The sequence below is a fragment of the Triturus cristatus genome, chromosome 8, assembly GCF_964204655.1.
Source record: "Triturus cristatus chromosome 8, aTriCri1.1, whole genome shotgun sequence".
NCBI classification, from domain to species: Eukaryota; Metazoa; Chordata; class Amphibia; order Caudata; family Salamandridae; genus Triturus; species Triturus cristatus.
In genome coordinates this window covers 410,355,272-410,370,896 of record NC_140591.1, presented here as the reverse complement: position 1 = coordinate 410,370,896, position 15,625 = coordinate 410,355,272, and the positions used below count along the sequence as shown (strand labels likewise).

At 48.8% G+C, this 15,625-nt stretch overlaps 1 protein-coding gene across 1 annotated transcript in view; it reads right to left on the bottom strand.

Moving 5' to 3' along the window:
* Positions 1-6,898: 6,898 nt before the first annotated feature.
* Positions 6,899-15,625, bottom strand: part of LOC146802215 (guanylate cyclase soluble subunit beta-2-like) — a 194,387-nt gene continuing 185,660 nt past the window's right edge. The window contains exon 15 of the mRNA XM_085623736.1: positions 6,899-7,071. Within this exon, the coding sequence (XP_085479862.1) occupies positions 6,899-7,071 (173 nt within the window). The remainder of the gene's footprint in view (positions 7,072-15,625) is intronic.

Sequence of the window (15,625 nt, the reverse complement as noted above, 5' to 3'; positions counted from 1 at the left end):
GCCGCGGCCGGGGGCCCCCCCGAGGCCTATCGTGGCCAAACTGTTCCACTATAGAGACCGAGATGCGATTCTGCAGGCCTCACGGGTCCACGGCCCGGTTCGTCATGAGAACTCATCCATTAACTTTTATCCGGACTTTACCCAACTTGTCCAGAAACAGCGGATGGGATTCCAGGGGGTGAAGCGTCGTCTCCGTGAACTGGGCCTAAAGTACTCTATGCTCTACCCTGCAAAACTCCGAGTGGAACATGAGGATCGGACTGCCTTTTTTGACTCTCCTGTGGCCGTGAGTGACTGGCTGGACTCGCTGCCGGACAGAGGTGGCCGTCCCGGGCCCTCTGCAGGCGCCGAAGGTGACGGGTCCCTTTTGGAGTGACTTTTGGTCCTTGAATCTGCCATTTTGCACTGTTCAGCTGGGTTTTACTTCTTTTGTTCATTTTGTCTCGCTAGGACCTGTGTGGGGGGCGGGCGGGGACGGGTCCCTTTCCTCCTCCGGGGTCTTTTCGTAGAATGGGGTTAGGAGGGCGACAGGCACACTGCAAGTTGGGGGGGTTTTCTGGCCCGCAGGGGTGCAGGGTGGGGGGAGTTGGATTTGGGGGGGGGGTTGGGGGGAGGGAGGGGTTGTTTTGCTGTGTTTTTTTCGTTTGCAGGGCGAGGTACTGATTTTTGTCCAGATTCGGGAACTGTGCTACTGAATGGGGGGTCTTTGATCTATCGGAGGGGATGGGGGGGGACGGGTTGAGGCTGATGTCATGGAACGTCAATGGGTTGGGGGACCGTATCAAACGAGGTGTAGTACTGCAGTATTTGCGCCGTCTGACTCCTGATGTGGTGTTTATCCAGGAGACGCATCTGGTTGGTAATGTTTGTCATGCAATGAACAGGGGGGGATACCGCCTCGTGGCCCATTCTGGTTTCACAACTGGTTCCAGGGGGGTGGGCATTCTCCTGCGATCCTCACTTCCGTTGGATATCACTAGGGTAATCTCGGATGACAGAGGGCGCTATGTGTGTCTGACTGGAAGGTGGGAGGGGCAGCCCCTTTCCTTGGTCTCAGTTTACGCCCCCCCGGGCCTCCAGAACTCCACCTTTGCGGACTTGGGTCGAATGCTGCTTGAACTTCCGGATAGTCTTTTGCTTATGGGCGGGGACTTTAATTCGGTGGTTTCGGGTGACCTGGATCGTCACCCACCCAGGGCCCTCCCCGCTGCCCAGGCATGGCTTGGTGGACTGCTGGAGACCTTCGGTCTGGTAGATAGTTGGAGATTAATGCATCCGAACCAATGTCAGTACACCTTTCACTCCGGGGCGCATGGGAGTCTTTCTAGGTTAGACTATTTCCTTATGCCCGCGGCACAGACTGGTCGGATACGAGAGATTAGGCACCTGGCGCGGGGTATCTCCGATCATTCCCCGCTGTGGTTGCTCTTTGACACCGAGTCGCGGTCTGCAGGGCGGATCGCTCCCATCAACCCGTGGTACCTGCGAGACCCTACGACTCGCGACAGTCTGGTTAAGGCTATGGACCAATACTTCCTTGAAAACGAGGGGTCGGTGTCGTCCGCAAGGTCCCTGTGGGAAGCCTTTAAAACCGTAATTCGCGGACACGCCCTCTCCCAGATAGTGGTGGCTAAGAAGCATAAGAGTGAGGCAGTGGTGAAGCTGGAGACTGACTTCTCGGGGCTGGAGTCGGCCTTGGAGACGGGTGTCACTCCGGACGGGCTCCATGCCCTCAGCCTGAAACAGTTTGAATACAGGTCTCTTGTCACTGACGCTGCCAAAACGATGTATAGGGAGCAGCAGGGTCGATTGTATGATGCCGGGGACAAGGCGGGAAAGTTGATTGCGTGGCTGGATAAGAAGGAGAGAGTGAATCGTGTGGTCCCGGAGCTGCGTGTCTCGGATGGAGTGTGTCTGACTGAGCCTGGCGAGATTGTGGAATGTTTTGCTGACCACCTCCGGGCCGTGTACTCCCCGGTGACTGATAGGGACGAGGAAGACTCTTGCCTTCTGCTGAGGGATATTGCTTTGCCCTGCCGGTCCGTCGAAGACCGTGAGCAGCTGGACGCCCCCTTGTCTGTAGATGAAATTGCATCTGCGATTCGGTCCCTTCGTTCGGGCAAGGCGATGGGTCCCAACGGTCTGCCTATTGAACTATATAAGTTGCGCCCGGATAAACTCGCTCCCTTCCTCCGTCGTATGTTTCAGGAATCCCTTGAGGCAGGTTCCCTTCCTGACGACCAGCGTCTGGCTACGATAGTCGTGATCCCCAAGGACGGTAAGCCACGAGACCGCTGTGCCTCCTATAGGCCTATTTCACTGCTAAACGCAGAGCCTAAAATCCTGGCCAAAGTCCTTGCCAATCGTTTGTTGAGCGTTATCTGCGATCTGATTCATCCTGATCAATGCGGCTTCATCCCTCACCGTAACACCGCTCTTAACTTGCGGCGTCTTCACGGCGCCCTCGCCAGGGCGGCGTACCTCTCCGAACCGGCCGTGCTGGTTTCTTTAGACGCCACGATGGCCTTTGATACCATCGAGTGGCCATTCCTCTGGGCTGTTTTGACCAAATTCGGCTTTGGGGAAGGATTTCTTGGCTGGGTGAAGCTTCTTTACACGGGACCCATTGCTCAGGTGGTGGTTAATGGTCGGGTCTCTCGGCCCTTCGCTCTCGGTAGGGGTACGAGGCAGGGGTGCCCGTTGTCCCCTCTGCTCTTTGCTCTTGCCTTGGAGCCGCTCGCTGCTTGGCTCCGCTGGGAGCCCTTGCTCAGAGGGATTCGGTGGGCCCCGGGCTTCGAGGATCGGGTCTCGTTGTATGCAGACGATATTCTCCTGTATCTCACCTCGCCGCGGCAGTCGCTTAATGTTCTCTTCGATGTTCTGACTTCCTTTGGGAGAAATTCGGGTCTAACGATCAACTGGTCTAAATCCTGTGTCTATCCTATCTCCGGCGACCCTCCTCTCTTGCCGCCTCGGCTTCCGATCCAATTATCTCTGTCCGGCTTTAAATACCTGGGAATATACGTCTCGATGGACCCGGTGGCTCGCTATGAGCAGAATCTCCTGCTTCCACTTCGGCGTTTGAGGGAGGACACGGCTCGGTGGTGTAAGCTGCCCTTGTCCCCGCTGGGTCGGGCAGCGCTGTTTAAAATGATGTCCCTTCCCAGATTCCTCTATGCACTTCAGAACTCCTTCGATGTCATTCCTGTGTCCTACTTTCGGGAGGTGGAGAGCCTGCAGAGGAGACTGGTGTGGGACGGACGGGCTCGTATCGCTCTGGCAAAACTTACTCTCCCCTGGTATGACGGGGGCATCGCGCTTCCCGACATTCGCAGGTATTATTGGGCCTCACAGCTATCGGCCATTAACCATGCCACGTATGCGCCTGGCTTGAATCCGGCGTATGAGATGGATAAATTCCTGCTTCCCGGCGGAAATTATAACAGGGCACTTTACTCCAGCTCGGCTGGACGGACCCTTACGGGCCCTACTAAGATTGCGGTACGGATCTGGAGGGCTGCCAATGCAGCCATGGGCTGGAGTGAGCGATTAACATGTGCTACTCCCCTGTTTGCCTCCGACCGACTGGGAAGCCTCTGGACAACGAAGGGGTTTGAACGTTGGGACACGATTGGTATTAGTAGAGTGGGAGACTTATGGATAAAGGGTGCGGTTAAAACATTCGCGGCGCTCCAGAGCGAATAGGAACTTACGGAAAGGGAGTTCTTTCGCTACGCCCAGGTTCGGCATGCCCTGCTCTCGGTTTTTGGGGAGGGGGCCAAGATCCCGGCTTCTTCGCCCCTCGAGGACCGCATACTTGATGGTCATGTCCCCGACAGTACTATCTCTTTAATTTATAAAAAACTTATCAATAATCGGGCTGACCTCTTGGTGCGCCTCCGGGAGGCGTGGACGGGGGATGGGGTGGAACTGGACGACGAGGACTGGCAGTCCGCACTGTCGTCCCCCAAGGAAGTGGCCATTCCAGCCCGTCTCCGCCTGGTCCAGCTTAAGATTCTCCACCGGGTGTATGTGACGGGTCCCCGTTTGGTCTCGATGGGATTTTCTGAAGACGGGCTCTGTAAGCGGGGATGTGGGCTCAGTGCCACCTTTCTCCATATCCTTTGGGAGTGCCGCGAGGTGGCTGAATACTGGCGCCGGGTTCATGAGGTCATGGGACAAGTCACCGGGGTTGCGCTGTTGCCAGAGGTGCGTCGCTGTGTCCTGAATGTGTGGGAGCCCAATGATTATAACGCGGCTCAGACTCGGTGGGCGGCCCTGGGGAACATGATTGCCAAGAGAGATATAGCGCAGCTATGGGGTTCCCAGCGGCCTCCCACCGTGTCCGTATGGAAGGAGAACATGGACTGGTGCATGTTCAGGGAGAAGACTGTGTATGTGGCTCGTGGTAAACCGGGGGCATGGGGTAGAATCTGGGGGCAATGGAACGTGTATCGTGGAGGTATCTGTACTCCCCCCCTAGTGGACACCGATATTGCTTTGTCCCCCTGACCCTTGATGGTTCCTTGCGACTTTTGGAATAACCGACTATAGACGTTCCTCTCCCGTGACCCCCCCCCCGACCTATCAGTACTCCTTCCTCCTGATAGCTATTTGAAGGTCTGAAGTAGAGTCCCCCGGAGGTAGCCTGACCCACACTCTTTTGTCCTTATGCCTCGCCTTTTGTTTTTTATTTGTTATTTATGTTAAACCTATGTATCCTGCTTCCCTAGGACTATCCGGAGCCGTGTACGGGACTGGGCCCCGGAAGTCGACTACTGCCTTAAGTACTGTATGAGCCTTTCTGAATCTAGCGGCCGGCCCCGGTGGTTGTAGGCCCATGCTTGTAATTGATTTATTGTCAATAAAATTTTCAAAAAAAAAAAACAAAAAAAAAAAAAAAAAAGATAAGGACCCTGCCGATCCAAGTTCTTACCGTCCTATCAGTCTGTTAAATACAGATTATAAATTTCTTATGAAAATTTGGCCTAAAAGGATTGCTCCCTGTGCACAACAGCTGGTTCATAGTGATCAAAATGGTTTAATTCCTGGACGTTTAATGGCATCAAATACTCATTTTTTAATGCAAGCCATTGATTATTTTTCTATTAATCAGACCGATGCGGTGATTATGATGATGAATGCTGAAAAAGCTTTTGATTTGGTGGATTGGAGTGCGTTATTTTTTTTTTTAATCAAAATTTGGTTTTCCACAACAACTTATTAAGATGTTGATTAAAATATATGGAGGTGCAGAAGCTATAATTATGATCAACGGTGTAGTAAATGGCAAAGTTACTATCAAGCGAGGCACCCGTCAGGGATGCCCGTTGTCTCCTCTTTTATTCTCGCTGTTTATCGAACCCCTGGCGCAGAAGATTCGGAAGAAACATAAGTATCGTCCCCCCTATAGAGGGTATGACTAAAATCAAGCTTTATACATATATTATTTTATATCTGAAGCCAGGAGTAGATAACTTACAGAACCTACTAGATGAAATTCAAAATTTTACCCAAGTGGGTGGATATAAAGTTAATCATGCAAAAACCGAAATTTTGACATTTAATACGACTCCTCTAGATTTTCCACCTACCATCCATCTAAAACCCCCACATCCAATTAGATATTTGGGAATTTATGTTACAAATGATTATGCACAATTATTTTTTATGAATTATGTTAGTTTGCTTACTAAAGTTAAAAAGTTATTGGATATTTGGTCTTTGTTGCCATTATCCTTGGTAGGAAGAGTATCAATGATTAAAATGACGGTACTTCCACTGTTCTTGTTTTTATTCATTAACCTCCCTATGAAAATCCCCAGTTACTATTTTAAGGAGCTGGATCAATTAATAAGGAGGTTTGTATGGAATAATAAACAACCTAGGGTCAGGCTCTCTATACTACAACTTGATGTAATCTCAATTGGCACTCCCACATTTTTTAACATATTATCAGGCTTCTTTACTCGATTTGTTTTCTCAACTGGGTAAGGAAAATTCTGTTTTTGACACATTTATTTTGATGTGTATGCTAAATGAAAGTGCCATTGGATTTCCGGCTTTTCTACGCTTGGCAAAACCTCCTAAAAAAACGCGTTATAAGGTTATTTTTACTTTAGCAGATAGAATGCAGCTATTTTTCAAATCTTGGAATATCCCTTTATTCCATGCATATACCCCATTACAGGACGGAGCATCTGGAAGTTTTAAACTTTCCAATTGGCTTTGTCAGCAATGGCAAGAACAGGGACATTTTCAGTTGGCGGATTTTTACAATCTAGATTCTTTAATTACATGGGAGACTGTTTGTCTTCATGCCAATACGCCAAATACTGCACTGGCCGTGAGTTTTGCACAAATATCTAATTTTCTTAAGAATAACTATGCAATTTTAGATGAGACCATAAGACCAATTGTCAGGCAGAAAGCAAATAAATTGGCAGGAGTTGGCTCCTGGTATCAGATACTTCATCAGAAAGCCAATTCAGAAGAGGTCCTGAGAAAAGAGCTGCAAAAAATTCATTTAGAGACAGGTTGTAAGTTTAATAATAAAGAGTGGACTAAGTTGAATGACTTAGCAAATAAAGCTCTCAGAGGCACTAATTCTAGATGGTTATTATACTTTACTCCTCTGAAACTGTCCAAAATGTTTTTAACTTGCCCAAATAAATGTTTCCACTGTAATAGTGAGGGGGATGGGGGATGGTTACATATATTCTTTGAATGTAATGATTTACAACATTTCTGGAAAACGGTCTTTGAGGAAATATCTCGGATTTTAACCCTAGAAATCTGTCCGTCAGCTATGTTGGTGTTATTTGGTTCCTCTGCAGAAGTGAAATGTCTCACAAAATATCAACAATATTTTATATTAATTGCTATAGCAGTTGCTAGATCACTGGTTTTGCAAAATTGGAGAACCAGCATACAACCTAGCATTGAACATTGGTTTAATAAGCTTACTAAGACTTATAAACTTGAAGAGGCCTATGCCAAACGTGTAGGAGCGGTAATAAGATTTAGAGCTATTTGGCGCTTCTTTGTCCCCTATGGCTGCACGACCCATGTCTGTTAATGTAAAATATAAATGAAAATGATTTGTACATGGCACTTTGCACTTTATTTGTTTATAATGCACCTGTCACTTTATTTGGCTTTGGGTGGTTAACCTAAACTTTTAAACTAAGTGGCTTGGCTAAGATCTGGATTGGGGGAGGGTGATTCTTTATCAGTGCTGTTTGAAATTTTAATATGAAATTCCTTTTTTTGAACATGTATGTGTTGTTTATTGGTCGGGTTATTTGATATGTAAGATGATGTGTAAAATAATTACTTTTATTGTTCTCTCCTGCTCTAATAAAAATATATTTTTTTTAAATTTAAAAAAAAGAATTTATGTGACCACCTACAGGCACAAGCTCATAAGCCAATTGCTTTTGAAAAGTCACAGAACACCGAGTTGACTTGCAATATTGTTTTAATGTGCAGTAGGAGTATGTTGCTCCTTATAATATATGAGATAACACCCTCCTCCTCTCTCATTTCCCCCCAAAATACCAACCTTTCTAATCTTCACCTGCTTCCCAGAAAAATAGTATTTCCCACACCCATGCTGACAAATCAGGTATATTTCCCCCTTCCTGTTCTTTCCTACGACCTTTTTCTAGTGTTCTAGGGTTCAGCTCAATGTTTTTATGTCATTATTTATGTTCTGTAATGAGAATTTGAGTTCATATGTACGAAGATTTGAGTATATATTTCAAGAGGGCTGAAATGGTGAACTCCTTTTAAATCTACGTATTTTATTATGTGCATTTGTTTTTAATTGTATAGGTCTGTTTATTTAGGTTCTATACTGTAAATCTTTTGTGGAACTCTGTCTTCTGAAATGACAGGTTGATCATGGACTTTGTTCTCATATATATTTGCCTCTTGTCTGCCCCCGTCTTCTCCCTCTTAATCTACATTTTGGGATATTCCCTTCTCATTTCACCCTCTTCACACCTTTCCTCTCAAACACCTGTTCTTTTTAAATGCTATATTTTAAAAGGAGGCTGTAGTGACGAAGCCAATGTTAGCTATGGGAAGAACATGCATTACAAGAACTATTGCTTCTGTCTTAAAGGAGCAGTTTATTTCCAAAAATGATGCACAGACTTTCCAGACACAGACAGCACCGACACTAATGTATTTCTGACAGTTCCATCTGCATTTCTGTTGTTGTCACACCGCCCCGTATGTGAGAAGAAAGTGGGTACCCAAATGTCTTAGCTCTTTGTCTGTGCACTACCAGCATCACTGGTGTTCATGTCACTCTAGCTGGCATACATACATAGTGCTTGGGCATCACATACTCAGAAGAAAAACTACTGAGCAGTGGATCAGAATGGGATTCATTGTGAAAACACTAGTTGCCTGTAATAAACAACAACATTTTATGATTAGAGGTGCGTTTTGATGTGGAAATGTGCCTGTGATAAGAAAATAAATACCAGGATGTCATAGGTAGATAATTGATATGCATATTTTGTACATGGGCGAAATTTCCCCCGGCCAAACATTACAAGGATATTGCAAGTGACGGAGGAGTTGCATGACCATATAGAGGAATGAGGCTGAATGCCAGGTTCCTTTATGTGGTCATGGAATTCCGAAGTGACTTGCAATATCCTTGTAACGTACAGCAGAAGGTATTTTATTCCTTATAATACATTGATGGAGCAAAGACTCGTAAAAAAGATACTTGCTCGGAAGCAATCCTCTCATTTAACTTCTAACATTGTATTAACTATGTATTGTGTAAATTAATACACAACACATTGAACATAAAAGACAGAGAAGCTTGCTTATGTGTTTTACTAATAAGTAACTCTAGCAAAATTCTAAAATGGCTGCTAACGGGAAATCTTTATTGCGCATGCGTCAACTGCATCTACGCAGTATGACGAGCTGTCGCTTGGAGGGAATTTCTTGCACACGCGCAGACGCTATTAAAATAACATCTTGAAAGCTCACATGTTTGGCATCGGCTTTGCTGAAACTAAACCAAGCTATTTTACTAATGCTAACACGGGGAAAGCAATAATGATTAAAGGGGTTTAGATTAGAGATAGGTGGTATACAGTGAAACCATAAATTTTTTAAATTAACATTTGTTTTTCTGACTTTCTTATTAGCGTGTATTTGGGCCTCTCGTATGAATCCAGAGTCTGTTAGTCACCTGACCTCCACACATGCATGGTGAAATTGAGCCGGAAGAGTGACGCTGTACTTGAACGCAATCCAAGGACACAAAAGTTACATACCCTGGGAACAAACATTGAAGACTTCTGGATGAATAGACATACATGGAAAAATAAACAAATGCTGCTAATAAAATGCGAATACGGGTGGGAATAAAAATTTTGAATAAAAAATAAAGGGGTTGGATTTATGAACAATGGGTCGACTATGAAAACACTTAAGCATGGTGTGATGATCTCCCCCCTCCTTGCCTGTCCAATCAGAGTTAATATTTTTACGATATTGAAACATTAATGGGCGGTACAGGAATATCAAAGAATATAATTGAGGTAGTCTTAGGTAGTTAGTCCGACGGAGATTTGCTGAATGCTGAAGAGCTCGGGATGCCGTTGGAGTGACAAGAGATGCTGATGAAGAATCGAATGCAGAACCATCTATCTTAAATTAAATTAATTTAGAAGAAGATCGCAGAAGAATCTCGAGGAGGAAGAGAGTGTCAGAGAGGGGTGCTACGTAAGCGTCGGTGTTAGAGAGGTCATCAACCCTGTCCTGTTTCCTGTCCTGAAGCTTTTGTCGCTTGATCTTTCCCGGGAGACCCTTCCCAGCTCCTTGGCCAGGGGTTTGGTTTTCACACCATCCTAGGTAACTATAATTTTCGTGAATGTGCAATTGTTCTTCTCTCTCTGTCCTCATCAATACATTTTGACTCCAGCGGTTAGTTCCAGGCTGTGTGTATGTGTTTATGGGCCCAGGTGAGTATATGGTATTGGAGTTGCTGGTTCACCGCTGGATCAACATGATCAAACCCTCATTCTTCCCACAAGCATCTTAAATTCCTGGGGTCTTGCTTCTTCATTTGAAAGAGATAGTCTCATTGTAGTTATGAGGAATTAAAACGGAATCTGTAGTATGAAAATAAACGCTCCAAAAAGCAGTTAGTAATTTTCTGCAAATATATATTATGATTGGTATAATGTAAATCAGATTTGAGCAGGGGTTATAGCTGAGAATGAGTAGTAACTTTCTGAAAGATTCTTTCTTACCGCTAATGAAGTATGTGCAAAAATATATTGCCATTAACTGTCCTTTTTGCTGATTACTATTCTTTTTAGAAAAACAGATCACAATAACTAGTTAGTTCTCCTTTCCTTGTTTAAACTGTAACTTCAAGGATGCTCCTTAACCTGCATTTCAACTGGGCGACTGGCTCCGGCAGCAGACATTATGACATCACAGCTCAGCCGTAATAAGTTACGACGAGTGAACAGCCGCGCGGTTTTCTGTCTACACTTGACTGTAATAAGGAAATTAGAGATAGGTTTTATGCTGGGTTTGGCATCCTCCACGCATTATACCCATGTTATGACTAACAGAAAGGGGAGCCCGCTTGATTATAACACTCACCAGGCAGGTCGCTCCCCCCATCCGCCACGCAGCCCACTGTGGGTTGAACCTCCGTTGCCGCTTTTGCCGCCTTCATTCTGTGCCCCTGTGTTTTGCTTTGTGTACCCCTGTGCTCTGTTGTCCCTCTCTCGCCGTCTTTTCCCGCCGTTTTTTCCCCCGGGTTTTCCATGGGTTTTCCCCCGCCGCTGAGCCCCTGCGGCCCGCCCCCTTCACTCCCATTGGCCGCCCCGCTCCCACCTCCCAGCTGCTCCTCCCTCCCTCTGCCCTCATATGGAGGCCGCGAAGCGGTGGTAGAGAGAGCGACTTTTGACCCTGTCACCAGGCAGGTCGCTCCCCCCATCTGCCATGCAGCCCCCTGTGGGTTGAACCTCCGTTGCCACTTTTGCCGCCTGACTGCTCGCTCCCTTTTTTATTATGTACCCCTGCGCTTGGCTTTCTGTGCCACTTTGTTTTTTCATTCTGTGCCCCTGTGCTTTGCTTTCTGTACCCCTGTGCTCTGTTGTCCCTCTCCCGCTGTCTTTTCCCGCCGTTTTTTCCCTGGGTTTTCCCCCGCCGCTGAGCCCCTGCGGCCCCGCCCCCTTCACTCCCATTGGTCGCCCCGCTCCCACCTCCCAGCTACTCCTCCCTCCCTTTGCCCTCATATGGAGGCCACGAAGCGGCCGCGCAGCGGGCGTGCCGCTGGCACGCCGAAGGCGCGCATACAGCAAGCCCGTCTGCGCCCGTCCGCGCCTGGACCGCACCCAGCGCCAGAACCCCTGGACCCCGCACCCCTCGCAACGCCAGACTGCACTACGACGCAAGCACCCTCCACGCACTCAACTCCAGACGAGACCACCCCTGCTACCAGGCCACCCCGAAACGCACCCAGGGGCCTTTCACCTGCCGGAACTGCAGATTCACCAGCATCCAACCCTCCACACCACCAGCCAGAGAACCCAACCACCTCTACTGCATCCTCCTCAACACCCGCTCCGCTCGCAAGCACTCCATCGAACTCTGGGACCTCCTAGACTCCACCGCCCCGACGTCGCCTTCCTGACGGAGACCTGGCTGAACGCCACCTCAGCACCAGACATCGCCATAGCCATCCCACAGGGCTACAAGATCTCCCGCAGAGACCGCACCAACGGAGTGGGAGGAGGAATCGCCATCATCCACAAAGACTCCATCAAAATCTCAACGAACACCGATGACACCCTCACCACCGCCGAGCACATGCACTTCCAGATCCACACTGACCCCAACACCACCCTCAGAGGAACTCTCACCTACAGACCTCCCGGACCCCGCCCACAGTTCAGTGACACCATCGCCGACCTCATCAGCACCCACGCCCTGGCTTCCACGGACTACATCCTCCTCGGGGACCTGAACTTCCACCTCGAGAACAACAACGACGCCAACTCCACCGCCCTGATCGACAACCTCGGACTCAAACAGCTCGTAACCACACCTACTCACGCCGCTGGACACACGCTCGACCCCATCTTCTCCTCAAGCCCCCACGTCTCCTTCAACCACACCACCGAACCACACTGGACCGACCACAGATGCGTCCACTTCACCTTCAGAAAACCCACCACACACGACCGCACCCAAAAGCTACCACGCCGCTGCTGGGGCAAAGTCACCGAGGACCAACTGACTACCGCCCTCGCCCTGAGACCACCCACCGACCCCACCGACCCAGACACCGCCGTGACCAACCTCACACAGTGGATCAACGACTGCGCCAACACCCTCGCCCCTCTCAAGACCTCTACAACCAACCACACCAACAAGAAAGCCGCCTGGTTCACCGAGGACCTCCGGATCTCCAAGCACACCTGTCGGAAGCTGGAGAAGAAATGGCTCCACGACCGAACACCAGACAACCACACAGCCCTCAAGAGTGCCACCCGCAGACACCACCAACTCATCAGGACCGCCAAGAAGACCGCCTTCAAGGACCGCCTAGACAACAACGCACACAACACCAAAGAGCTCTTCAGCATTGTGAAAGAACTCTCCAACCCCAGCTCCAACACCAATGACATCCCGCCATCTCAAGACCTGTGCGACTCCCTGGCCACCTTCTTCCACTGCAAGATCACCGACATCCACGACAGCTTCAACTCCGACCCCCCCCGCACCCACCACCGAATCCACAACCCCTGCGACTACCACTCGCACCAGTCGCCTGACCGTCTGGTCCAGCGTCAGCGACAAAGACACCATCAAAACCATGAACTCCATCCACTCCGGATCCCCATCGGACCCCTGCCCTCACCACGTCTTCAACAAAGCCAGCGCAACCATCGCGCCCCACCTCCGGAAAACAATCAACAGTTCCTTCGAGACAGCAACCTTCTCAGAAAGCTGGAAGCACGCCGAGATCAACGCCCTTTTGAAGAAGCCCAAGGCGGACCCCAAGGACCTCAAGAACTTCCGGCCCATCTCCCTGCTCCCTTTCCCGGCAAAAGTGACCGAGAAGATTGTCAACAAACAGCTGACCCGCTACCTCGAAGTTAACAACATCCTGGACCCTTCCCAATCCGGTTTTCGCAGCAACCACAGCACCGAGACCGCCCTCATCGCCGCCACTGACGACATCCGGACCCTGATGGACAAAGGAGAAACAGCCGCCCTCATCCTCCTGGACCTATCAGCAGCCTTTGACACGGTCTGCCACCGCACCCTATCAGCACGCCTCCATGACGCCGGTATCCAAGAGAAGGCCCTGGCCTGGACCTCATCCTTCCTCTCCGGCAGAACACAGAGCGTCCGCCTCCCACCCTTCCGCTCCAAAACCACCGAGATCATCTGCGGCGTCCCACAGGGATCCTCCCTCAGCCCGACGCTGTTCAATATCTACATGGCCCCCCTCGCCCACGTCACACGACAACACAACCTCAACATCATCTCCTACGCCGACGACACCCAGCTGATCATATCCCTCACCGAAGATCCCCACACCGCCAAAGCTAACCTCCACAGAGGAATGAAGGCCGTAGCCGACTGGATGAAGGACAGCAGACTGAAGCTGAACTCAGACAAGACAGAGGTCCTCATTCTCGGACCCACCCCATCAGCCTGGGACGACTCTTGGTGGCCCACGTCACTAGGCACAGCCCCAGAACCCACAGACCACGCACGCAACCTGGTGGTCATCCTCGACTCCACTCTCTCCATGACCAGGCAAGTCAACGCCGTCTCCGCGTCCTGCTTCAACACCCTCCGTATGCTCCGCAGGATCTTCAAATGGATCCCCCTCGACACGAGAAAAACCGTTACCCAGGCCCTCATCACCAACAGACTCGACTACGGGAACGCCCTCTACTCAGGAACTACAAAAAAGCTCCTGAGACGACTCCAACGCATCCAGAACGCCTCGGCCCGACTCATCCTCGACGTCCCCTGCCACAGCCACATCACACTCCACCTGAGAGGCCTGCACTGGCTCCCCACCAACAAAAGGATCACCTTCAAGCTCCTGATCCACGCACACAAAGCACTGCACAACACCGGACCCACCTACCTCAACAACCGACTCAGCTTCCACACCCCCACCCGAAGCCTCCGCTCAGCCAACCTCGCCCTCGCCACAGTCCCTCGCATCCGAAAAACCGCCGGCGGCGGCAGATCCTTCTCCTACCTCGCCAAGACCTGGAACACTCTCCCCACCATCCTACGACAGACCCAGGACCTGCTGGTCTTCAGAAGACTCCTCAAGACCTGGCTCTTCGACCAGTAGCACCCCCCCCCCCCCCCCCCCCCCCAGCGCCTTGAGACCCTCTCGGGTATGTAGCGCGCTTTACAAATGCAGTGATTGATTGATTGATTGATTAATATCTGTTTATATTAACAAAATATGAATTTCGGTTGACTCAGACATAACTGACAGTCACAGAGCAAAATACCTCACCTGTACAATGTGAAATCCGGTGTTGAATAGCATCTCTATGCAGATTGCAACCACCTGGATAGTTTAGCATTCAAAAGCATGCAAAGAGTGTGAAGCAGGCAGTCCTCCTCCTTGCAAATGCCTGACCTCTGCCTATCCACCTTACTTTCCTCCCTTTCCTCATGCATCCCTCTCAATTATCCCTTGTTCCCCCTTCCTATGTCACCCAGTTTTTAAGGACTGCTGTCACTGGAGTGATCATAGAATGCAGAAGACCATTTTCAGACTACAGTGAAAGGATAAAACATCATAGGGCTCTGTACAATGTAGTCCCCAAGAGGAAATTTGTGATTAATTGACCTCATGGGTGACCTGTAAGGTGAGCAGCCATTTTAGCGATGCAGACTGACTGACTGAAGCCTCATTCTGTTTGCAGCAAAGGTATACTGGGTCTTGGACTCATAAAACGTATCAACATTTAACCTTATATTTTTCTCTTTTCTTTATGTAATTCAAATCAGTTATTTTCTATGTTATTACTTTGTTTATGTATAATTTAGTATACTCTACCTTTGTATTTTTAGCTAAAATCAAGAGAATGTATGTATTGACAAATTTACATGATGAATACATTATGGGAACATTTACGAATTTTTCACGAAATGCAGCAACCTAATTTACTGCACTGTGCAAGGGGGAAAACAAAGCCCAGACCCCTATCTAACAAGAATGGCTGATGTAATCCCCTGCGCTAATTTAACTTTAACTATATTTAGGCTGCCTTGTGCTATGCACAACCTCACACCATGGTGCAGAGGTGAGTGTGTGCTTTCTAGCATAGGATTTCTTCTGGAAACATAACATTCCAGTAAAAATTCCTATGTCTAGACAGATCTCAGAAGGATTGCACACATTGAATATGTGCTGCGCGCTTCTGCACACATGCGATGTGTGGGTTTTTTTGAGAAATGAAAACAGATTCCCTTTTTAACTCCTGCTTCAAAGAGGTGTTAGTTTTTGATGCAAAGCCTGGTCGGTCTACCTTAGTAAATCTGGCTTTGCATCAAAACCAATGGGTGTTTGCACAAGTAA